General features: G+C 42.5%; 2 protein-coding genes and 1 long non-coding RNA gene across 12 annotated transcripts in view; 2 read left to right on the top strand and 1 right to left on the bottom strand.

Annotated features, from left to right (window-relative positions):
* The window catches only part of Mttp (microsomal triglyceride transfer protein), a 53,564-nt gene extending 46,534 nt beyond the window's left edge, over positions 1 to 7,030 (top strand). For 4 of the 6 annotated variants that reach the window (NM_001163457.2, NM_001355051.1, NM_001355052.1 and 1 more), the window contains 3 exons: positions 1,802 to 1,926; positions 4,136 to 4,306; positions 5,656 to 7,030. In NM_001163457.2, coding sequence (NP_001156929.1) covers positions 1,802 to 1,926; positions 4,136 to 4,306; positions 5,656 to 5,830 — 471 coding nt within the window. In that variant the 3' untranslated portion in view covers positions 5,831 to 7,030. The remainder of the gene's footprint in view (positions 1 to 1,801; positions 1,927 to 4,135; positions 4,307 to 5,655) is intronic. The other 2 variants (XM_006501102.4, XM_006501103.4) reach the window with 1 other exon arrangement.
* A 3,348-nt stretch (positions 7,031 to 10,378) lies between these two features.
* On the top strand, positions 10,379 to 22,154 carry Gm52617. 4 transcript variants are annotated; one of them, XR_003954569.1, is made up of 4 exons: positions 10,379 to 11,289; positions 18,896 to 18,957; positions 20,824 to 20,926; positions 21,849 to 22,154. It is a non-coding gene; the product is annotated as a predicted gene, 52617 (long non-coding RNA). The 4 variants fall into 4 exon arrangements; XR_003954568.1 differs by lacking the exon at positions 10,379 to 11,289 and having other exon boundaries at positions 18,860 to 18,957; XR_003954571.1 differs by lacking the exon at positions 10,379 to 11,289 and having other exon boundaries at positions 18,879 to 18,957; positions 20,824 to 20,864.
* The window catches only part of 1110002E22Rik (RIKEN cDNA 1110002E22 gene), a 19,260-nt gene continuing 10,000 nt past the window's right edge, over positions 15,384 to 24,643 (bottom strand). For both annotated transcript variants that reach the window (NM_001370862.1, XM_030252339.1), the window contains exon 3: positions 15,384 to 19,721. The gene's annotated coding sequence lies outside the window, so the exon portion shown is untranslated. The remainder of the gene's footprint in view (positions 19,722 to 24,643) is intronic.

Genomic DNA, 24,643 nt, shown 5'->3' with positions numbered 1-24,643 from the left:
AGAGCTACACGTCAGGATCCTCCTGGACTAGATGGATTAACAAGGCTATGTGTTTCAGATCAAGCAAACAAAAGATTATGCAAGAAATAGGAGTCATTCGGAGGCAGGACACATTAGGAATTACGTGGCAACAGACATGGAGGTGGGGTGCAGCTTAGACCTCTGACGTCTCCCCTCTTTTTCATCGGTCTAAGTACACATTTGGGTGTGACTGATGTGGACTTTACAGGAGAGGTTGTGGGTTGGGTTTGTTTGTTTGTTTGTTTATTAGTTATGAAGCATGATATATCCCCTGTATCCAATGGCAACCACGTTTTTTTGTCCTAGAGTAAGTATAACTGTAAGTGGCCTTAGGGGTCTTGAGTCATGTGTCCCAGCCCTGGCACTGAGTGCTCCGTGCTTTTCTGAGGGGTGGCCTTCAGAATGAAAGCGTTTCCATATCAAGGTCAAACTTCCTTAGTCCACTCAGTATAAACCAGTTCTCTGACGTTTCCTGCTGTGTTTGGTTCCCTTGTTTGTTTGAAACTCAGAGAGAAGAGCACGTGATCCTTTCTAAAAAGCACAGTCAGGGCCGGGCGTGGTGGCGCACGCCTTTAATCCCAGCATTTGGGAGGCAGAGGCAGGCGGATTTCTGAGTTCGAGGTCAGCCTGGTCTACAGAGTGAGTTCCAGGACAGCCAGGGCTACATAGAGACACCCTGTCTCAAAAAACAAACAAACAACCCAAAAAAAAAAAAAAAAAAAAAGCACAGTCAGGGCGTTTGTGCCTGGCGAATGCATGGCTGCTTATGGCGGCTACACAAGGAGGTTAGTCACGCTCTTAGCTGCCAGGAACTCTAACATCTTTGGAGGAATGCCAGAATGGAGGGTACAGAGCCGTGCTTCCGGAATCACTGTTACATTCAGCACAACTTCAGACATGACATTTCAGTCTCACACGAAGCCTCTTCAGAAACCCACCCAGGAGGGTCACTGTGCCTGTGGGAAATACAGTGGAGTGTGTGCTTGGCTTGACCACTGTTTGGATGTCGTTTCAAATGTCAAGCAGCTTGTGCTGAGGCTTGGGTAAATTGCCTTCCTTCCGTTTTCCAGCTTGCCCTAGGCAGTCCCAGTTCTACTCCCGAGATTTTCATCCTGCCTTTGTTTGTCTGTTCGTTTGCCAGAAGATGCAGTTGTGTGTGTTTGCCTCAGCATTCAATTAGCAGAGTGCTTCAGGACTCGAACATCACTCTGTCCAATCTTCAGGTTTCCCAAAAAGCCATGGCTAGGTTTCTGATGGAAATACCTTCATCCTCTTGGTCCAGTGGTTCTCAAATTCAGTTGTGTCAGAATCACATGAAGGCATAGTAGAAGCAGATTGCTGGCCCCCACCCGCCCTCAGTGTTTCTAAATCAGAGATTGCATTTTGAAACTGTTCCCAGATAGTGCTGACACACTGCCTAAAGCCACGTATTGAAAATGAATGGCCCCTCCCAAAGAGAGGCACTGATTGCAGGAAAACAGCCTTCTCAATTGATGTTCTGTCCCTCCACTACTTTAACTGACTTATTTAGCATCTCAGCAATGCCTTCACTGGTGACCAAGATCAGGATACTGTATTTCTAAGCCTTCTTCACTGCGGGGTATAGTGTGATGGTAGAACACTAGTTAGTAGGTGAGAGGTCCTGGGCTTGCATGGAAACAAAGGAATTGATGGGCATTGATTTTCAAAGTCCTCCAGCAGAGGACTGTAGATCAGGAAGCCAAGTGTGTCTCTGAAAGATGTGTTAACTAACTGCTTATACTGTACTTTTTGCTTCTAGGATATTCAGCTGCAATCTGGACTAAAGGCCAATATGGAGATCCAGGGTGGTCTAGCTATTGATATTTCTGGTTCAATGGAATTCAGTCTGTGGTATCGAGAGTCTAAAACCCGAGTGAAAAATCGGTAAGCATAATGCAACAGCAAACAACAACAACAACTACAACAACAAAGCAGGAATATGTCTTGGTTGTTGTTTAACCTTCTGACTGTTTCAAATCTGTGCTTTCTGTTTGAAGTGTTTGTAAGCCATGGGATTAGAAACGACTGTAGGAATTCATTACATTAATAGTGTCTTAGAAACAGGTCAGTGTGAGCACTAAGGTGAGCACTGAGCTGAGCACTGAGAGAAGCACTGAGAGGAGCATTGAGGTGAGCACTGAGATGAGCACTGAGAGGAGCACTGAGATGAGCATTGAGAGAAGCACTGAGAGGAGCATTGAGAGGAGCACTGAGATGAGCACTAAGGTGAGCACTGAGGTGAGCACTGAGAGGAGCACTGAGCTGAGCACTGAGAGGAGCACTGAGGTGAGCACTGAAGTGAGCACTGAGATGAGCACTGAGAGGAGCACTAAGGTGAGCACTGACAGGAGCACTGAAGTGAGCACTGAGAGGAGCACTGAGAGGAACACTGAGATAAGCACTAAGGTGAGCACTGAGATGAGCACTAAGGTGAGCACTGAGATGAGCACTGAGGTGAACATTGAGTACTGAGATGAGCACTAAGGTGAGCACTGAGGTAAGCACTGAGGTGAGCACTGAAGTGAGCACTGAGATCAGGGCTGAGATGATCATTGAGGTGAGTAGCACTGAGGTGAGCACTCAGATGAGTACTGAGGTGAGCACTTAGATAAGTACTGAGTTGAACACTGAGATGAGCACTGAGGTAAGAAACACTGAGATAAGGAGCCAATGAACTAACCCACATCAATTGCTAATTTTAAAAATGTCCTACAGGCATGCCTGCAGCCTGATTTTATGGAGGGATTTTCTCCATTGAGAGTCCCTCTTCTCAAAGACACTAACTTGTGTTGACATGGAGCTAGCCAGCCAAGTTGATCTCTTGTCAAACTGATGCATAGACACCTTGCTGGCAAACCATAGCCTTTCCTTTCTTGTTTATCCCCAAGATCTCACATTAAAATTACACCATAAAACATAAAAGTTTAAGCTTATCTCTGTTATTGGCACCAAGCTCTCTTCATTTGCTAATTCTACTGGATAATAATAAAGTGATAATTTCATCTTTAACCAAATTAAAACTTTTCATTTTTGTATACTTGTTGTGCATAAGCACGTTTTCACATAGGTGCACGCTGCTTGCTGAGCTCATTTCCCCTTCGCTCTCCATTCCCCAGCGTGTGTGCTGTAACTCTTCTGTCTTCTAGCTCATTTGCTTGTTTATTCACATAAATAACACTTCTTGAACATTTGCTTGCATATAAGACCGTGGAAGATCTTGTAAAGGACTAAAGGCTACCTGTGCACATGTCAAAGAACGTATGGCCTGTTTGATACTGAGAACAACAGCAGCAAAATTCTTTTATAATTTTCCAGATACAAATTAGCATTCCTCTTTTTAAAATAAAAAAGTATGGACACATAAATCTGATCTCACCATGAACATCATTTCCCACCATTTAGCTGAAGTTTACAGTTGCTTAAAGAAAGCCAAACTTGTACTAGATTTTTGGTTTTTTTTAAAAACTTCTACATTGCCAATCAAGCCATATTCCCTCATCATCCAATCTGTCTGTCTGTTGCTCTAAGTGACCACTGCTAAGCTCACCCTATCTGTGTATTCACATTCCACCACGGGAGTGGCTCTTTGTCACACAGCACTCTTTCCTGTACCTTGGCAACCACATATATGCCTTGAGCAAACCCTGGGAGAAAGTAATGAAATGGAACTGAAATAGCTAACCAAGCCAATAGTTAATAACAAAATTATCATAAATGCCAGATGTCTTCTCGATGTGTTCCTACTTCTTTCTAAGAAAATGTGGATGTTTCTGGGACTGAGAAAGGACTAGGTTCCAGGCCAAGATCCACCTTGGTTTGGGGGGACACATATTCCAAACAGCTTATATGTGATATACACTTAGCTCCCATGTCAAGAATTCGAGGCAAGGGGAGCCCAGGGAAAGAGTGATTCTTCCATGGCTAATCTCTGGCACCACTGTGCCCTGGTTTCCACAAGACTTTATGTGCATTGAGCTGACACCTCCATTCTTAAGTATTTCCTTATGGTGCCATGAATGGAGATTTGCTGAAGTTCTGTTAGTCCTCCTGCTGAGTTCGGTGAGACAATATGAGATGTTTGTTAAAATCGCAGGGTGGCTGTGGTGATAACCAGCGACGTCACAGTGGATGCCTCTTTTGTGAAAGCTGGTGTGGAAAGCAGAGCGGAGACAGAGGCTGGGCTGGAGTTCATCTCCACAGTGCAGTTCTCACAGTACCCGTTCTTGGTCTGCATGCAGATGGACAAGGCTGAAGCCCCACTCAGGTAAGATGAATGCTCGCTTGCTCTCTCGCACAAGTGCCAGAGCCTCTCCTGCCTCACCACGAGCTCGCATCCACTCCTCAGCACTCAGGGTGAGACGTAAAAGGAGACAGTGGAAACCATGGGAGCAGCAAGTTATTCCAAGAAGAGAATGATAGATTAAAACAAAGAAAGCTCGGTTTCTAAGATACCAAGGACCCATTCGTTTGATATGGAATTAAGTCATATTTAATCTAGAATTAAGGAAAATTTTAAGGAAAGAAGGGGTTTCGGTTTACTCTAGGAGTCAACACCTAGTTTCAGAAAAAATAAACCACATGTGCCTTTGCGTCTGGTATCTTTGCAATTGCTTCGTGGACAGAATACATCTGGTCACCCATATCCTATAGCCCAAGGGAATCCACAGTTATTTGTATAGCAGCAACTTGACCTTGTTTAAATTTGAGCTCAGTCTTGAGAATTTGGCATTCTGATTTCTTTTTTTAAAAAAAAGTATGAGAAAGCTGAGGTCCTTAAAAACCTACTACACAATTGTCTACGTATCTACATAGCTCCTCTTCCATTCTGGGTCAAACTCTCATCCTTGGGTCTAGTTGCCATTCTTTTCAGCAGACTTATCCTGTAGAGCAAGCATGATTTGAGTCTAGGTAACACCAAACTCCTCCATAGTGTTTAGGAAGGTTTCCTTGAACCGTATCTAACCATAAGCTGTAATCTGTATTCTTGAATTAGCAAGTCACAATTTACATCACCTTTTGTGATAACCAGGCCAAAGTTGAATACCTTATTCTACTGGGATTTCATGACCCATATTTTAAAAATGCACCAATGATTTAATTACAAATACCAGGGATTTATGTTTTCCTGGAACAATTAATAGCAGCTTATATTCAGAACTTCTGGTGTTCACTGATATTAACTTATGTTTTGTCTGGAATTATTCCCCATAAATACATACAGTGACCACAAACCCCACCACATGGCAAGCTAGACTACTTTACCATTTTTCTCGGATCATTCTCTAGGTATATTTCCTTCTCAACATTCAATCGTGTTGAACTCAGTGCTTCAAAGGGGAGGGCCCTGGAGGTAGGAGGCAGCAAGGTCTGTAAGGCTTGACAGCATCCCCAAGATGTCGGTCCTTCTTTTTAGAACAAAGTGTGGTAGGATCCCCAAACTCCATCCAGTCACAATGTACTTATTGATATCAGAAGAAAGAACAATGAGGATGCTTTAAAGAATAGTTCCTACGACTCCTCTCCCGACAGAGCTTCCCAAGCAGGGCAGAAGCAGGGACCAGCGTGGGTGACTTAACTGTGTGTAACTCCGCCCTTCCTCCTCTTGCAACACAGGCAATTCGAGACAAAGTATGAAAGGCTATCTACAGGCAGGGGATATGTCTCTCGGAGAAGAAAAGAGAGCCTAGTGGCCGGATGTGAACTCCCCCTCCATCAAGAGAACTCTGAGATGTGCAACGTGGTATTCCCACCTCAGCCAGAAAGCGATAACTCCGGTGGATGGTTTTGATTCCCGTGGGTTCCCTTCCACCAGAACGATATGCTTTGACGTGCCTGACCCTTGCTCTCTGAGAGCACAGTGTTTACATATTTACCTGTATTTAAGATGTTTGTAAAGAGCAGTGGAGAACTTCAGTTGATTAAAGTTGAACCTATTCAGGAGAAGACCCACAGTGTCCCTCTGAGTCACCATATGACACTTAGCAACATGCCTACTTCTTGTACTTTGCAAAAGTCCTAACTAGTACAGTGAGTCTAGTTTTGCATTGAGAAACTAGTATTTGTATAAAAACAAAACAAAAACCCACACCATAAAAGCTTAGGTAAATGTGAATTTTATTCAACATCTTTTCAGTGAAAGTGAATCCTTGATAGACCCCTAAGCTCGTTTTCTATGAAGCCCACTGCCTAAGAAGGGCCGGGGTGAAAGGAACCCAAGCAAACCATTTTTCTTTTGTTGTTGTTGTTTTGTTTTGTTTGCTTTTCTTCTCTTTCTTTTACTTTTTTTTCCCCCTTCTGGTGTATATGGGAAGGTTCTAAGAAAGGATACAGATAAGACTTAAAAGAATTTTGTTAGTCAATCTTAAGAATTAATATTTATGTTTTCTGATAGTTTTATAAGCGACAAGGCGAGAGACGGAATTAAAATGTACTGTGACATCTCTCTGCTGGCCCCACAGTGAGACCACTTGGAAGTCATTCACCCTTTTAAAAAACTGGAACTGTCATACAGGGATAAAAATTATTGAGCCTCAGAGCATCCATTAGATTTTTCTCTGGATGTGTCTTTTTGATAGTGTAATGTGGTACATGGTTCTTTGTAGGGGACACCCTTGTAGCTACCACTCTATCTATACCTCAATTGTTGGAAATAATCCATCAATTTGACTGCAATTTATGCAGTCAATAAAAGTTGGGATGATCATTGCTTAAAAAATGATGGATTTGTATTTCAAAACTATGAAATTAAATAAAAACCATGTCTATTTGTGTGAATTAAAAGGCCACACCAAGCATTTAAACATATTTATTAGTAAAGCAGATGTGTTTATTATAGTACCTCACCACCCCCCCCCCCCCAATGCCAGGTACTTGTTAGTCCACTAAACAAATGGGAGTTTAAAATGGAAGTGGAAACACACGAAGTGGACGTTTAGCTGAGGTAGAAAATAAATTGTGATGATGACAAATAAACATTTATAATTTACTGAGCCCCTTTTGTCTTGGGTTACTTTGAATCTATGGTCCTTTGATCCTGCTATTTATGAGCCCGGGGATGTACCGCATTAAACCCAGGAGCCAGCCGAGCACACAGTCTCTACTCAGCTCTCTGAGGGAGATGGACCAATCCTTCAGGACCTGGCAGTCTGCAAACAACACACAACTCAAGTTTTCAACAAAGTGACAAAGATTGGCATGCTTATGTTACCAATATAGATTGAAACGCTTGCGTTACTAACATTGATTAGCACACATGTGTAACTGATATAGACTGGCATGCTTGTCTTATTGAAGAATGGGAAATCAAGTCAAAAATTGAAGGTGGGTGGGAATGTGGAAGGTGGCAGGTTGGCTTTGGGGGAGGCAGTCTTCTGATGGTGGAGGTTGGGCAGGTTGATCTGTGGCACAAGCTGAGGGGACATGGGCTGAGGAACTTCAGTTCTAAGCCTGTGGAATAAGCCACAGCTGCCTCTGTGAAATGTGGCGTAATCATTTCTCTAGAAGGGATGACTGGTATACGGAGCATGAGTGTCCCACTAGCCTAGCTGAACCCAATCACTGGAGACTGGGTAAGATTTAGCATGCTCAAACATGCTCCAAAGAGACAAGGGCCCATAAACCCAAGGCAAGCAATAATTCCTTTTTAGATAAACAAGATAGAAACTTAAGAGAACTGGACTATAAGCCAGGATGAGGAATGAGGTATTTGAGTCAGAAACCTAAGTTTGAACCTGCTTGGAGTCCTCTCTCCAGTCCTGGACACTTTACTGCTGTGCATTTGAGACAGACTTTGTGTTTTGAAGAGATTTGGAAGTTGTGGGCTACTCTTTTTTTTTTTTTTTTTAAATTTTGTTTGGTTTTTCGAAACAGGGTTTCTCTATATAGCCCTAGCTGTCCTGGAACTCACATTGTAGACCAGGCTGGCCTCGAACTCAGAAATCTGCCTGCCTCTGCCTCCCGAGTGCTGGGATTAAAGGCGTGCGCCACCACACCCGGCTTTGAAAGCTGTGGGCTACTCTTAAGGTGGCTTTCCAGGCTCTGCTCAGCCAGCACCTGCCTACATGCTTGGAGGATTCCATGAACTGTGACTACCATTCCCTGTCCTTGGATACAGAATCACTCATGACAAGTTGTTCCCTGCTTCTCAGACTAACATTTCAAGTGCTTGGTAGACGTGCAGGGTTAGTGGCTACTATACTGAGCTGTTAATTTATTGGTGGAGAAAATGAAGCACAGAAGACATTTTCTGACCTAGAGAATGATAGAATTGGGGCTCACTTCTGAGCAAGCTGGTGTCAGGCACCACTGTCCTATATCTGTCTTTTAGTTTCAAATATTTACTGCTAAAAGCATCCAGGTGATAGGTTGGGTCAGGATGCAACAGCAGCTACAAAGCTTTGAGGAAGAGTCCTAAGTTCCTGGAGTCCCTGCGTTCTTCTGTAGATCCTGGTGCATGTATGGCTACTCAGAAGCCCTCTCTCACTCTATGTTGTAGGTTTCTTTCCTTTCCCCTTTTTCTTTTGCCAGAAGTCCCTTCCTCTTTGAAGAGTGTTTAGGTTCAAACGCAAGTTTGAATTCTCAATAACATACAATAATTTTTTGGCACAATCTCTACCGGATAAGAATTTACACACATTGCCTCTTTATAGAAGTCAATATTTTAGTATAATCACAGTGAATCATCATCATAATCATGTTTAGAACATCTGCATCATTTCAAAAAGAAATCTTTCCCCTTTTAGCTATTGCCTCCAATCTTTTCATTCTCTTAACCGTAGGAAATCAATGACCTGTTTGCTCCAAATATCTCGTGCTAATGGAATGAGATATATTTCTTGTTTGAGACTGGCTTCTTTCACTCAGCAATGTGTTCTCCATGTTGTCTGGACAGTAGCATAATCAGGGCTTCATTCTGTTGTATGGCTGAGTAATGTTCCATCACATGGACGTATCTTTTGTCTACCTGTTCATTAATGGGAGGACACAGGACATGATCCTCTACTTCAAGGACCCTTAAAAATAAACAGATAAATTCTGCAATGTGATAAACACGCCCATCAAAGTAAGAGGATACATCATTAACATGATGAAATCAGTAGCTTCTCTATATACCAATAACAAGCTTTCTTAGAAAGAACTTGGGAACAAAATTCTGTTCACAATGCATTAAAAAAAATCCCAGAAATAACCCTAACAAAGAAGGTAACAAGCCTCTGTAATAAAAACAGAAAGACACTGTTAAAAGAAACTGAAAACTATACAAGAAGTTAAAAAGACCTCCCATGCTCATGGATTGGCAGAAATTAGTACTGTGAAATGGCTACATCAAGAAAAGCGATCTACCATGTGCCTCCACTGAATTCCAAGGTCATCCTTCATAGAGGCAGAAAGAAAAAGAACTCAGGAGTTCACAAGGAAGCACAAAAGACCCTGAATAGGAAACACAATCCTAAGCAAAAAGACCCCTGGGGTCTTGGTAGAGGCTGACCTCAAATTATACCACAGAGCCTTTGTAACAGAACCAGCAAGGCACAGACACAAAACAGGTGTGTGGACTCATGGGATAGAATAGAGGATCCAGAAATAAACCCACATAGCAATAGCCACAGAGCCTTTGACAAAGGTATCAGGCACATAGATTAGGAAAAAAAAAAGACAACTGTTCAGTACATTGGTGCTGACACAACAATGAAACTGGAACACGCACACGCAAACACACACACACACACACACACACACACACTTTCAAAATGGGTCAAAGACTTTAGTGTAAAACTTGAGAGTATGAGCATTCTCTTCCCAGCACAGTTGCTTGGTGCTCAGTGGGTCAATTCCACCCTGCTCTGAGAAATCTGTCTCTATGTTTTTATACATTTTCCCCTCACTCTGCTTGAAAATCAGCTCTGTAAGTGCAGTCACAGAGCTCTAGTCTCTGTGAGATGAAGTATTGAGAGACAGAGGGGTGCTTCAAGGCAGAGGTAGTCTCACACTCTTTGATCAGGAAGTTGGGCATTAGTGCAGTATTGACACCTGAGGTGGCGTGATCAATATGGATGGTAGACGGTTTCCAGAAGTTAAGATTTCCCCACGCTAACCAGTCTCCCTTACCTGATCAGGCTAGAGCCATGCATACAGAGTGCAGTATCCCCCATGCAGCAGATGCTGCTCACGGACCACTATGCAGCTCCCTATAGCTTCCATGGTATCGCCATTCCATGGAGATCTGTGATCTGGGTCACTAGGATGTATTTTGAAAGGACAGGTCACAGTTACAGCCACCATAACTGAGCTGTTTATTTTGCTCTCACTGCATGGTGCCCTCATAAGAACAAAAAGAACTAAGAATCAAAAAGTAAAGGTTAGCTCTGCGGATGTAGCTAACCTTTAGAGATTTAGAGATTTAGATTTACGCAATTCAGAGAGCGCCTAGCATACACAGAGGCCTAGATTTGATCCCCAGCACTTTATAAACTGGATGTGATAGCCTGGTATGTAATCCCAACACATAGGAGACTGAGGCAGGAGGATCAGGAGTTCAAGGTTATCCTGTTACACAGCCAGTTTAAGGTCAATCTGGGTTATATAAGACTCTACCTTAAGCAAACAAACAAATACACACTATACACACACAATATACACATATAGTTAACTTTCTGTTTAAAATTAAGGAAAATTAGCATTTCTTAGGCCCACCTTCAAAGAACATCCACACAGATCCTTATCATTTACTGTCTTAAGCTTATGAAGCAATCATGTTGAACAGTGGTGCTGGACAGGAAGTAACTTACACGGACACTGTTGGACCAGCATGGTATTGGATGGCAGACAGAGAGAGCTACAGCAGCCACAGCTTTCTTGCTCCCCTCTTGAAAGGTGACCACCCGCAGTGGCCTGTGCCCAGTGGTCCAGAGCATGCTGTGGAATCACTCACAGGCTCTGTAACAGGCTGCTCCATGCCATCAGCAAGGAGAGAGGGAGTCAGGATTGGTGCTGCACACTGGTGACGGTCCCCAGGTGATGCCCAGGCTGTTGGTGTGGAGGTCAAGTGAGACCTGGTTGAGGGAGCTGTGACCCGGGGAAAATGGAAGACCCTTACACCATAAGGGTCTTTCCTGATGTTTGTACTCCAGGGTGATGGAAGAAAGCGAATGAGAAAGTAAGAGCTCGTGTATTCTGTGGGAGAATGTACCTTCCTGAAAAACATCAGGGGACCTCTTGTCCTCCCAGTCTCAGGGTGATTTGAATGAGGTGAGTGCTACACTACACATTTCTAACTGTGGTATTTATGGAGTGGCTTGTCAAATGGGGTGCCAGTTTTCTTTAAAAAGTGGTAACTTGTTTGTATTGAAAACAGCCAAGAGCTACCTTAAAATCCCCTGTGATTAAAAATAATAATAATGCCTATGCTTTTTATTCAGTAATTCTAATTATAGGATTTTGTGCCATGGAAATTATCAAAGATGCTTGCAAAGAGTCATGCCTAGAGGTACTCATTGTAGCATTAACTGCATGGCCTCAAACTGCAGAAACGACTTTAAAGACACTTTAGTGTGAGATCCGTTAAACATACCCTGATATGGTAGTGTGAAGAAATAAGACATAGCCATTAAAAGTTCCTGGGGGTGGGGGATGGGGATGCTGAGGAAGTGTTCCAGGGAGAGAGAGAGAGAGAAAGAAAGAGAGAGAGAGAGAGAGAGAGAGAGAGAGAGAACTACTGCTGGGCAAGCAGGACCTGAGCTTAAATCCCTAATGCACACATAACACTGGGCTATGGCCACTCCTGCCTATAATCTCAGCATTAGGGGATGGCGGCCAGCAGATTCTGGAACTCACTGCCTAGCTTCAGGGTCAGTGGGAGACTCTGTCTCCAAAAATAAGGTGGAGAGTCTTGTAGGATTAGCGGTCTCCTCTGATCTGCACGTGCACGTGCATGGGAGTATGCACTCTCACACTCACATGCATGCACCGCCTATGTGATTATAACACCAGGAAACTTATGAAACAAAGATGCAGGCTTTCACTAGTATGAAGCAGAAAAATGTAGACTGCAAATTTGCATGTGACGTACCAAATGCACCAAAGAACACTTAAAACTTTCCAAATTCCTTTAGTTGAACTTACATTACGTTTTTAAATAAAAGAAGCCCCACTCCTCCATGGATTGAGCATTTCTGAGCAATCTGTGCAATAGTGGATTTGAACTTTCCAAAGGTAGAAGTGCGGAAGTAGAGAGGCCTGTCATGGTAGTTACTATACTTTTTAAATTTTTATCTAATGTGTGAGCATGTGTGTGTGTGTCTGTCTGTCTATTTGTCTGTACTTCAGTACTATAGCATGCATGTATGTCATACTCTAATGTCCGCAACTATGTTAACTTTACAGCAACAACGTAGACTTAGGATATCAAAGTAATTAACAGGAAAGATAGAAATGAGTTTCAAACCCAGGCACTTTCTGTCTTAAATAAACCTAGTCTTGCTCTTTATCTAGTAGTATTGAAAACCTATAAGCCTCACAGAAACACTGTCTGTCAGGCCATTGTGTTGACCAGACAATAGCTTCAAGGAGCAGGAAAAAAGAATCCGCAATTTTTTTCCACACCACTTCTGAAGGTAATCTCTCCCTTGGAGCACTGATTACATTCCTTGTCTGCAGACTGTTCCTCACTGCCTTTGGTAGCAGCTGCTTCACCTCCAGCCTCTTCAAGGCCCTTATTTTCCTGGTCCCATCCAGACCTAGAGTTCTTCACCCCTGCCAGTCCCCTGCTGTATAGCTGGCATGGCTCTCTTTGGCCGTCTTTGGTGAGTTTCTCTTCTCTCTGCGCCTTTGGTAAGACACAGACTACACAGTTTTATAAGCCTAGCAGGCATTCCCATCATAGGTCAAGACTTCCCGAAAACTGAACATCTCTCATGGACCAGGATGCCTGGCATAGCTAGCTGTCACAGGTGCTCATTTTTTTCCCCCAAAGGAAACTGATTCTCTTCACAGTTGAAGGACAACTGTGATGTCTGCCCTACCTGACTCCAATGTATTGCCCAACACAAACATAGAAGTCTGCCCACTTAGCCCATTTTAAATTGCCCTCATTCTAGATGTGTTTTTTTTTCTAGAATGTCTGGCTAAACTCATCTAAGAGCTGACTTTAAAACTCCTTCCTAAAACACCTCTTTTATAACATTTATTATCACAAACGGTAGCGGTAAGACATGTCACCTAATTCTGTGGCAAACCTCTCAGTTAGAGGTGGTGGCTATGTTCCTGCGGACTGCATCTTTATTTTATTGTTCCCTAGTGCATGGAGATGATAAAAAAAAATGATGCTGTATCATTTCTGAGAGAGGCCTTAAGCAGTTAGAGACATCTGTTCCCTACCTCCTGGCATTCCCATTGATGGAACTCAGCCCATACATTTTGAAGATATCTGAGCAGCAAAGCTCTCAAGAGGAACTGCAGTCATTTTTGCCAGTGGCTCAGCAGAGCTCTCATCTGACAGCAGCAACTTGTCAGGTCTGTGAATGAGCATTGTGAGAGAGTACTCCAGGGTCTCTGTCTGCTGCCCTGAGAGGCAGAGACAAACCTTCCCTGCCAAGCCCTGCTTAACCTGCAACAGTGTCAGTTGACTACACAATTGCTATTTTAATCTACTAGGTTTGGGGGGAGGGGAGTAGGTCACTGCTCTGAAATGCATAAGTAGAACAGTGGACATACTTGGTTTTAAAGCTACAGTTTTCACAATATTGCAGCAGGTCTTTGATAACTGGAGCTCCATTAGGCAGCTAAGTTCTCTACCAAAAAACAAAAACAAAAACAAAAACAAAAACAACAAAAACAAAACAAAAACAAAAACACAAAACAAAACAAGAGATTGGTTGGAAGACAGTGAGCAGGGGAGGAGAGAGAGGAGAGGATCAAGGGGTGGACAGAGCTCTGTTATTACTAAGTGCAGTGGCTGAGCACAAATGAACTCAAAATTGGCAAAAAAAAAAAAAAATTCCTCAGAAGTGGTGTGAAACCATTTATAAACACAGATTATAGTAGTTCGTGTTCAAGGTGTTTGCTTATACAGATGCCAGCCTGTGACAGGCCACCAGATGACCTGCATGACATTAAACTAAACCTGAAGGGAAATCTGGTCACATATATAGTGTGATTCTGGGAATTTTAGGACCAGGTGCTTAGGCTAAAATGGAGACTAGTGTGCTGGTTAGTTGTTTCTTGTCAACTGACTCAAGTTTCACTCATCTGGGAAGAGTAAGTCTCAATTGAGAAAATGTCTCCACAGAATGGCCTGTAAGGCAAGTCCTTGGGGGCAATTTCTTGATTAATGATTGATATGGAAACGCCCGGCCCACTGTGGGTGGTGTTGCCCTACGTAGGTCAGCCTGGGTTGTCTAACAAAGCTGAGCCAGTGAGGGACATTTCTCCTTGATCTCTGCTTCAGTTTCTCCTTGGGTTCCTGCTCTGACTTCTCTTGGTGATGGACTTTAATCTATAAGCTGCAGTAAAGCCTTTCCTCCCCACGGTGTTTTTGGTCAGCGTATTACCACAACAGTAGGAAAGTTCTGAGCAAGACGCAATCACTCGTTTCCACCCTACTTTTCTAGGACAACTAGGGAGGTAGCATAGTGCAGAGAAAAATGGGGTACATCTGAGGTGACAGGAAGAAACCTGAAAATCCCCAAGAAACAAGAGCCAGAAGCCAAAGGTGACTCTTGAAAATGTAACTGAAGTGCTTTTTCTTGCTTGCTCTGAACTGCTTCCTGTTCAAACACAAGGAGTGCTGGAAGTCTACCCTGAGGGTAGGTCCAGATGTCTTGAACATTCGTGTTCACAGTGATCTCAGTTGGCCAGTGCTGTGCTTAGGGACCACGACAGTACTAAGTGTCACTGTATAGTAATTTTCAGATATTAAGGAGAAGAATGGCCTCTGCTTTCTTGGGCTTCCATGTGGGTTCTCAGAGACAATTGTCAAGGAGGCACCGTGGCGTCAGTGAGGCAGCAGCACCTAACCTTGTTAGGAACTCCACAAATGTGACTTCAGGAGGCAGGTGTGCTTAGATAACGCTCAGGTTAGCTGGATGATATTTTCTGGGTACCGAGAAAAATCCATACCAGATTTCTAAACTCCAGAGCTAGAAGATCATAAATGTGCATTGTCTTCAGCTATGGAATCTATAGGTGTTTGTTATTACACCAATAGAAAACAAATGTACCTGGTTGTACAGTATTTACAGACTAAATTTGTTTAAATGCCGAATTCGAACTAGAAGCTAAGAGAAAACAAAACTGTCCAAAGCTTGCTTTTCGAGTTAAAATAAAGACTAACAGTGTATGTTTTCTTTTGTGGTTACTTTTACTGGAAAAACAACAACAACAAACATATTTTCAAAACTGTCAAAATAAAAAAACCAATACACAAGATCACACCTTACAAATGCTGGCACTTAAAGGTAGGCTTGTCACAAGGAATCCCTTCTCAGTAGTTTTCTCCATAGGCAAGAGCACTTGAAAGGCAAATCTTGGCGCTTTTGGCTGGATGCAAAGTTCCTGTAGCCAGCTCACCGCATTGTACCACCACATCAAACCTCAGCCAGGAACTTCTCCACCAAGATGGCTGCATTGATACAGTTTAAATTTTCACATTCTTTCCATATGCCATCTCTCGTAGTCTGGGGTTACAGTTCGTCATTATCCAACATCCTTCTGTATGCATTATACAATATACACTCTCCTAGTCATACGCAACTTCCACAGTCTTCACATTCTCTTCGGCCATCACTATACAAGAATATAATTTCATATATAAATATATAAACACACATCTTCAGAAAGGGTGGGGGTGGGAAGAGACTGTCTGCTAGAAAACAGATCCAGCCATAGTAGGTGACTCAGGGAACCCTGGAAAGAACTTGCTGCCACTAATACTAACTTGAAAAAAAGCAATTCAGAAACTTAAAAAGAAAAACCAAACTAGATGTGTGAATTTTATTCTGCACCATTTTGAGTTAAACAGAAGTAAGTCCAACAGAGCACAACATGAAGTACTGAGGGTGTGGCTAGCTCACGAGTATTGCAATGATCGTTCAGGTCTCCCCAGAGACGTGGGGCACGCACCGGAGTCCATGCTTCAGGGTCCTGCTTCTGGGTCTTTCTTCACACATGTCACAAATGGAGTGCGATTCAGATTAGATTCAAGTTCAAGGCACTTTTGAGAAAATGCTACATGCTTTCTTACTGATTCTATGCACCGGTGAGGCCTCTCTCAGACCCAGAAGTTAAAGAATACATTAGCAGTCTCTTGACAATATATATTACCTATGTATACATCTCCTTAGAGATTATGTAAAAGCCTAAGAGCTTATTGATTTGGTTTTTATGAGCAGTTTTCTCAAACACACTTACACATAATTTTCTCCCATCAACAGTACTGATAAAACACAGGGCACCTTTTTCTTTCAAGTATCTGGGTAAAATAGCACACCCTGAGAATTTAGGGTGCAAATATTACACCTTGTAAACCGTAGAATGAGACTCCTTAAGCACCACATAGGAAAATGTATACTGTGATAATCTTAAATACAAAGAGTACCACTGAATGTGTTTTCGACACACATATACACGCTTATCATGAGACTGTGGTCATCTACTTAGAAGTCAACATTGCACACAATCATTGTGGAAGCATAGCCGTCTACTTAAGAATCAATTCTGTCCTGCAGTCCAAGGTAGCGTTCAGGTAATAGGAACATCTGGCTTGTAGCAAATGGGCTTTTGTCTCTACAGTGGATGGAGAGAGTTAGAATGTACCAAATCTCTTTAAGAAGTGAAGGTGAAAAGGTCAAATCTGAATAAAGAAAAAGGTAGTACGCCACTGGACATTTTCTAATGACACAAGATGAATTTGAATTGCATGCTAATTTTTGAAATTTGTCATGAAGCTGTTAGAGTAGAACTCATTGTTAGCTTAATTACTTTGAGACGAGTCATATTTACCCAGACACTTAATCCTGGGCTTCATTTACTCCTGAAGACAGTCTCAATAAGTGTTCAAAGAAATACATTCTGGGGAACTGAATTATCACACTGGTTACAAAGGTGTTTAGTTTTCAAGAAACAAGTCAAACAGGGGCCTGTTTCAACATGACCCCATTATCCAACAGGGAAAAGACAGTAAATGAGTCAAAATTCCTTCCCAGAGTATAGCATGATCATCCTGAAAACTAAGCCTCACACAGGACCTTGAGAGACAATAGCTAAGGCCAGGTCACATTCTGTTTAGATTTCATCTCATGGCTCTATTTAGGACACTTCTTCATTGATGGTTTTTTTTATAGAAAACATGATAGGTAGCTTAGTGGTTAAAAGATACTGCTGGGAGTTATGGCTTCTTGCACCAGAAGATTGTCTAGATTCTTGGTTCATTCCGCTTTGGTTGAAAGAAGATGGAAAAGCCACTTCATTCACACGTCCGTACAAGTTCAAGAAATGACCAAACAAAGGATTCAGCGTGGGCCTATGAGAATTCTCTTTCTCTGTCACTGAAGGTAGTAGACCTCAGGTGGTGACCCATGTGGGAAAGGACCAATAGCTGTCATGAATGGCATGAGCATCAGTTTATAAGTACACTTTAACCACTTGGACATTTACCACATCCCTGGCAGGCCGAGTGAGGTTTCAGGCTTTCACACAGAAGCAACAAATAAAAAGTTCTTTCCCTACCCCCACCCAAGTTTCTCTCCTACTGTGGGAGAATGGAAGGCTCAGATCTGCTGGTGGAAAATACTGATAGTAGCCCATAATACATTTTCTTCCTACCTTTGTGGGGAGCTGGCTAACAAATCTATGGGGCTGTCCCAGAAGTCTGCTGAAACTTACATGGCCTTCTGGGCACAGCCTCTCTCCACTCAGACCCTGTATACTCTCTCCATTCCATTCAAATCCTTGACATTCCACACCTGCTGCTCTCAGATATACGGGTTTGAGATCTTGGAAAGAAATGGATTCTAGCTTCTTGTTCCAATAGTAAGTGACCCTTATATGCAGTCAGTTTGACTGAAAAAAAAAATGTTCAAATTCTGGGGTAGCAATGGCTTCTTAAATATGGCCCAAAGGCATCTTCTGACCCAGAGACCATGTTTCATATCATATACCTCAGAGACAAGGGTTTATTTCACAGCTCATTGTCCGGTAACCAAGTGGACTGTGGTCAAAGACCACTCACTACTCCTGCTTCAAATCTTGCTCTTTGTCTAAAAGAACTTAATTTTTAGAACTTGTTTCTCCCCCTTAAGAAAGGCCCTGGAAGTGGTATTGAATTTGGTTTTGAGCCTGGATTTAAAAAAAAAACAAACCCAACAGTGACAAAGTATTAAAATGTTAAAAGCTTTAGAAAATTCAGTATTCTGAGAGGCATAAAATCCCTGACTTCAAGAAGCAATTTTAAGTGGAAAGCAAATACTGGTGATTGTCAAAATAAAAAGGGTCATCTAAAGAATTTTCCAGAATACTTTATCTTTAAACAAACAAGAGACTGAACAGAGATTCCTTACAGAAATCTTGAGCGTTAATACTTGCCTTTTAAACGGGGTATTTGGTTAGAAAGTAATTAAGAAATTCTTCAGTGTATCACTTAATTGAGAGACCAATTAGGAAAGTCTGAATGTATCCATTCAGTCAGAATTGGGTTACAACTGGTCAGTAATGCATCTGGTTTTTTGGAATCTTTGCAACTGTTAAAACTTGAAGCAAGAATCGGGCACTGTAATTACAAGATGTGGGGTGGTTGGGGCTGGAGCGAATTACAAACACTGAAACAAAGTTCACAGCCAATTCTGTCTTCTTCTCCAAACAGGCTTCTCTTCGAGCTGCAAACATGGAGATGCAGGGCACAGCTATGAAAGGACTCATTTACGGGTATGTGTGTTGCACACTTACAACAAAGGTTGGATTCTTAAAGGAGAATGGGCAGTTTATGCTTTCTGAAACTAAGAACTTAATTTTCAGTGTAATCACGGGTTCCCCCATACCTCAAAACATTCTGCTTTGTGACAAAAACAGTGTCAGGGCACTGTGCAAATGGGAAAAATTAAAGCACAAATGTCAAAACCGCCATCTGTCATGATTGCACGGGAAGTCATGCCAAACCTGGTCAGGAACCCAGACAACACAACAGCCAGAATGACAGAGTTGGCTATTTATTACTGGAAGCAGACGGTTGTGTTTAAAACCTAAGTAGGAGATGCCATCCTGTCAGCTAGACTTGACATAGCTCAAGAAACTCCAGGGTGACTTCTGATTTTAGTTCTTGATTGGCTGATTTGGTTTGCAATCGAACCAATCAGATGCCACTGCCTGTTTTGAACAAACCATTCAAATACTCTGTGTACTGCGTGCCTGGTCACAAGGGCGGAGGGGAGGCGGTGGCAAGAAAGCTTATGTCCTGTATTAAAGTATAAAAAGAAACACTTCATGGGGGAGAAACGCAACCATTTAGTCATCTTAATAAAACTGAAATAACAAAAGCTACCTTAAGAGAGTTGTTCAGGAAAACATACAAACTTACACACATGGTTCCTAAGAAATAAAAGTGCATAACACAACTGGAAGTTTTCTCAGATGAATTCGGTGTTACAATGAAACTTTCAAATTAACGAACAGTTCTTATTTCTGTCTTGCTCCTGCAAAAGAAAAAACAATGCAAAAAAAAACACGGTCAAAGAAAAGATGACTCATTCCGGAAGAATATTCCCCTTTAAAAGTACAACAAAAATTACATTCCCTGTTGACTATCTGATTATTTGGCTCATTTCTCTAAGTTTGGAACTTAAAAGTTTTAAATGTGCTTAGCAACCATGTGCTGCCGTTATCAGACACTGCTGACTTCCAGAAAGTGCCACCAAGTGGAGCCTGTCTTGAAAACCCGACTCAGATTCAATCAGCTGTTCAAAAATGATTGTAGAGTTAAATATTTAGTTTGTCTGAAATGATTCACCAGGACAAAATGGCATATTGTATGCCTCCCTAAAACTTAGCACACAGAACTGGTATTTAAATTAAATGGCATCATTTGAAATTTACTGTCAGTAATCTAATTAGATTAACGGACCCTTGCCCTGGGGATTCTGGGAACACAAATGACTGCTAAGCAAGTTATGTGGACTTTCTCACAGTGTGCTTTTTTTTTATATAAATTACATTTCCTGCCTATAACATACAACTCAATTAGACCCATATTAAGACAGCACTGCCATTATTCAAAAGTGTATGAAAATTATCCATTTCCTCTCTTTTGAAATTTCTTAATATAATCTGCTAGAACTTTGCTTAAAGAATCTTTTTTTAGTGCCTGGAAGTTGATTTTCAGATACAGTAGTATGAAGACAAAAATAAAATAAACTTCAAGTGCTATTTGTTGAGAAGAAAGATGTCTCTATCATGTGAAATATAACCTTGAGATAGAAGACTCAAATAACATCTCTCTAACTATAAGCAACCAAAGGAGCAAGGCAAGGGATACTTTAGTCCTGTGACCTAGAAAAGAAAGCCTGTTTCAGCTTGTTTATTAAGAATGAAAGATAGAATAATGATATCTTTGCATCTCATGCAAATACACTTCAAATATGTCTTCTTGTTTCATATTTATATTGAGAAAATATATTCGGGCTCAAGGAACTGTATGGAGCATGTAGTGTTATATGGCACACATGGCATCTACTGTTTAGCATTCCCCTGGAACTCACTGATACACAGTTTGTTAAGCTTGATTTTCTATCTCAACAGACACAGAACAAACAGCAAGAGGAAACTGAACACAATCACAGGTGAAGAAGGGGTGACCATGCGACTAAGAAGAATAATTTGAATTACATAAAAGAATGTAACGGTAATTCTGGCTTGCGGTCCTAAGGCAAGGTTTATAAGGACTCTTTGAGCAGAGTGAAAGGGGGCCAATAGGAGGAGGAGGGGAGGAGGAAAAGGGAGGACCAGGGGAGGAGGAGCAGGAAGAGGAGCAGGAGGAGAAGTGTAAGAAACTCCTCTCCAAGATGACAACCAACTAAGAAATGAAGATAAATCTGTTAAACAATATAGTCTAGATATTGCTCTGTGGATATCCATAAGGTATTTATTGTGTTTCTATTAATTTTAGAGAAATTTTGTTTGAAAGTATTGGTTTAATTCTGATGAAGGATAAAATAGTAATAACTACCCAATAAACCCCACCAGAGGCTTCTCAAGTAACTCCTGAGAGTGAAGACGAAGGGTTAGCCATACTGTGTTACCAAGGGGTCTCCCTGGCTGCCTTCCCAGGCCGGAGTTTAGACCTGGAACACTGACCACATTTATCAGGGATTCGGGGCAGACATCTTGCTCCTCCCAGGCCTGTGCCCAGACAGAGAGGAAAATCACCACTCGCAGTTGGTAAGCTGTGCCCGGAGTTGTAGAGCAGGCTGGAAGGCTGTGGGGGATACTAGAATACACTGGCACCCAGCCAATGGCTTGCCCGGAGGCTGGCCAGCTCTGAGGGGACTTGCCCGGAGGCCGGCCAGCTCTGAGGGGACTTTTGAGCTATTGTTACTGTCTCCTGACTGGGAACTTCAGCTATTTTGTGCACAGGCCCCTGATGCCACCCTGGATGTCTGAAACAATAGGGGTGATTTCCTGGTTTGTCCAGGCCCTGTTGAAATTTTGGGTATTTATGGGTTCTAGTTTCCAAGAAACGTTGACACTTTCTATATTCCACGTTTGTTGAGATAATTGACAGTTGCATCTTTACAACGTTTCTTAAAATTATTTTCATTTTACAGGTAAAAGTGTATACAACATTGGCCTACACCAGTAAGTAACAATACCACTCCCAGCTGTCCCTGTGTCATATGTGCTGCTACTCCGGTCAGAGGCACACAACTCTCACCTATCAGCATGCCTGGGGACACGGGGTCCCCGCATATGTTCGTCCCATGTCCTTCCTCCCTTGAGCCCTCTCATCACTGAAGGCATAGCCTTGAGTCTAGAGTCTCTGATATGGCTCAGGTTTCTCTTTATAGCAGAGAATGTTCTGGCTGAACATTTAATCATGTTAATCAAAATAAACATTTTAATCATGAGAAAAACTCAGAGAAGCTTAGTGTATTGGATATGTTCAGACTTCAACTTATTCCCTTCTCCCTGCTTTTCTTAGTCGTTTTCTCAAACTCAGCAATCCACACACACACACACACACACACACACACACATACACACACAACAAACACACACACATCACATATACACACACACCACATACACACATACACACACACACCACATACACACCCTACATAACACCCCATACACACATACACACACACACCACATACACACACATACACACACACCACACATACCACACACACAGCACATATACACCACACACACACATACACACACACCACATATACCACATACACAGCACACATACACTACACACACACACACCACATACCACACACCCCCCCTACACACACATATACACACACATACCACACATACACCACCACCCCCATGCACAATATACCACACACACAGAGGCACACACACACCATATACACACCACACACACACCCTCGCACACACCATACCACACATAAACCACACACACACATCATACACACAACACAACACATACACAGACATACACACATACCCCCTATACATACACACCCCCACCACACACACACCCACACACACCACACATACCGCACACACACACACAAAACACATTCTTTCTCTGTCTCTCTTTCTCTTATGATAATGAAATAGCTGGACGATTCAATTTTCTCTAGGGTAGAATATTTATTTCCCACCTGATTAGAAAAATTAGCATAAGAGCAGCCAGCCTAGTATGTTCTGCTATCCTCCATGAGGACACAAATGTCACATAATTCTTTAGTAGGCTGAGTGGCCAAGAGGCAAAATAAAATGCTGAAAAAGTTCAGAGAAAGTACGCCTGGCACAAAAGGGCTGATAAGGAAAGGGGATAATTCATAGGAAGAAGGGAAAGTAAGGGAAATGGGTGACCAAGGACCTTCTGTAATGATGCAAGCACACAGTTCAAGCAGCCTGGACTTCATTTACTGTTGATTGTAGCAACTTATATCTTCATTTGCCTAACAGGGATTAAGGAAAGTATCTACTTGTTTCAATAATCCAGTGGCATGAGGCTAAGCTATGGTAAGGAAGAAAATATGAAGGTAGACAGAGCACACCTGTAATCACAGTCCTTGGGCAGCAGAGGCAGAAGCATCGGAGATTCAAGCATTGAGGCTAGCCTTGGGTAAGGTCAAGGCCAGTCTTGGCTAATATGTGTGTGCATGAAAGAACTGCAGAGAAGGGTATGAGAGTGAGCTAGAGGGAATCTCAAACCACTGAAAGGGGAGAAGAGGCAATTAGAATCAAAGCACATTAAGAATATTATAGATCAAAGCTGCAGCTATAGTAATATTATACTAACTGGGAGAGGGAACCACAGCCATGTTGGGGGGTGGGGGAGAAATGATCTATTGATTGTAGGATGTAATTATGGGATGAACAGAAAATGAAGCAGGGAGTCATAGCAGCCCAGCCTCTGTCCACCAGGACAGGAGAGGCAGCCACAGTCCTGACCTATCAGGGATGCTCAGTGTTTTGAAGGATGCTGTGCTGAAAGAGTTGCCAAGGCTACCCAGTCCTGCAATTCATTCTGAAATGAAAACAAAACAAAACAAAACCCTCCAAAAAAAATCTAAGGACCTGGAGATAAGTCTAGATGTGTGTGATGGGCCATTGAAGTCACTTGAGCTGGAGCGGATAGGAAATGAGAAGTGACATTGGGACAGCTAGTGCTGCTAAGTAATTAACAGAGAACTCAGAATAACTCCTCAGATAGTAAGAGGAACACTGGGGCAGACAACACTGAAGTGTCCCCAGAGAGAGGGAAAAAGACAAAGGACAGAGACCAAAAAGACACTGAGATCAATGTCCAGGTAGAAAACCGAGCCGTACACAGAGGGACGGTGACCAAGCAAGGGTCGCCTCACCTCTTCTTTAAACAACCCTCGCTTTCCTCCTGCAATTTTGATACAAAAGGATCTGGGTTCGATGGTCTCAGAAGTCCTCTAGGGCCACTCAGAACACACCATGAAAGCAGGGTGTTGAAAACGGCTCTCCCTGAATCCAGCTTTCTCTTTCCTCTTTAGTTGTCATATGAGGACTCCATAAGACTGCTATGCACCCTGCTAGGCTTCCTCCACATCCACAGCTTCACAAACCCCTAGGGATTAGCTGATCCCAACAGCCCTAGGTAAACATCCATCTAACCAAGGGATCCAAAAGCTAACTGTCCGTGCTGGGTCTCCTCTGCAGGCACACTAGAGTTTCCCTGCCTTTCTTCTCTCCCTCTTCACTAGTGGTCACCACACAGTGCAGTGCCCACTGAAGACTCTTGGAGCGGAACCATCCGAACAATCTTTCTCTGTGTTGCAACCAGAATGACGTCTGTGCTTTTACTCGAATCCTAAGCAAAAGTCCCAATAAACGTGATCCTGTGCAGCGTTTTCTTATCTTGGAAGACACTTTGCAGCAT

This window comes from Mus musculus, chromosome 3 (genome assembly GCF_000001635.26).
Source record: "Mus musculus strain C57BL/6J chromosome 3, GRCm38.p6 C57BL/6J".
Taxonomy (NCBI): domain Eukaryota; kingdom Metazoa; phylum Chordata; class Mammalia; order Rodentia; family Muridae; genus Mus; species Mus musculus.
Note: the sequence above shows the minus strand (reverse complement) of the source record. Positions and strands in the feature narration are given on the sequence as shown.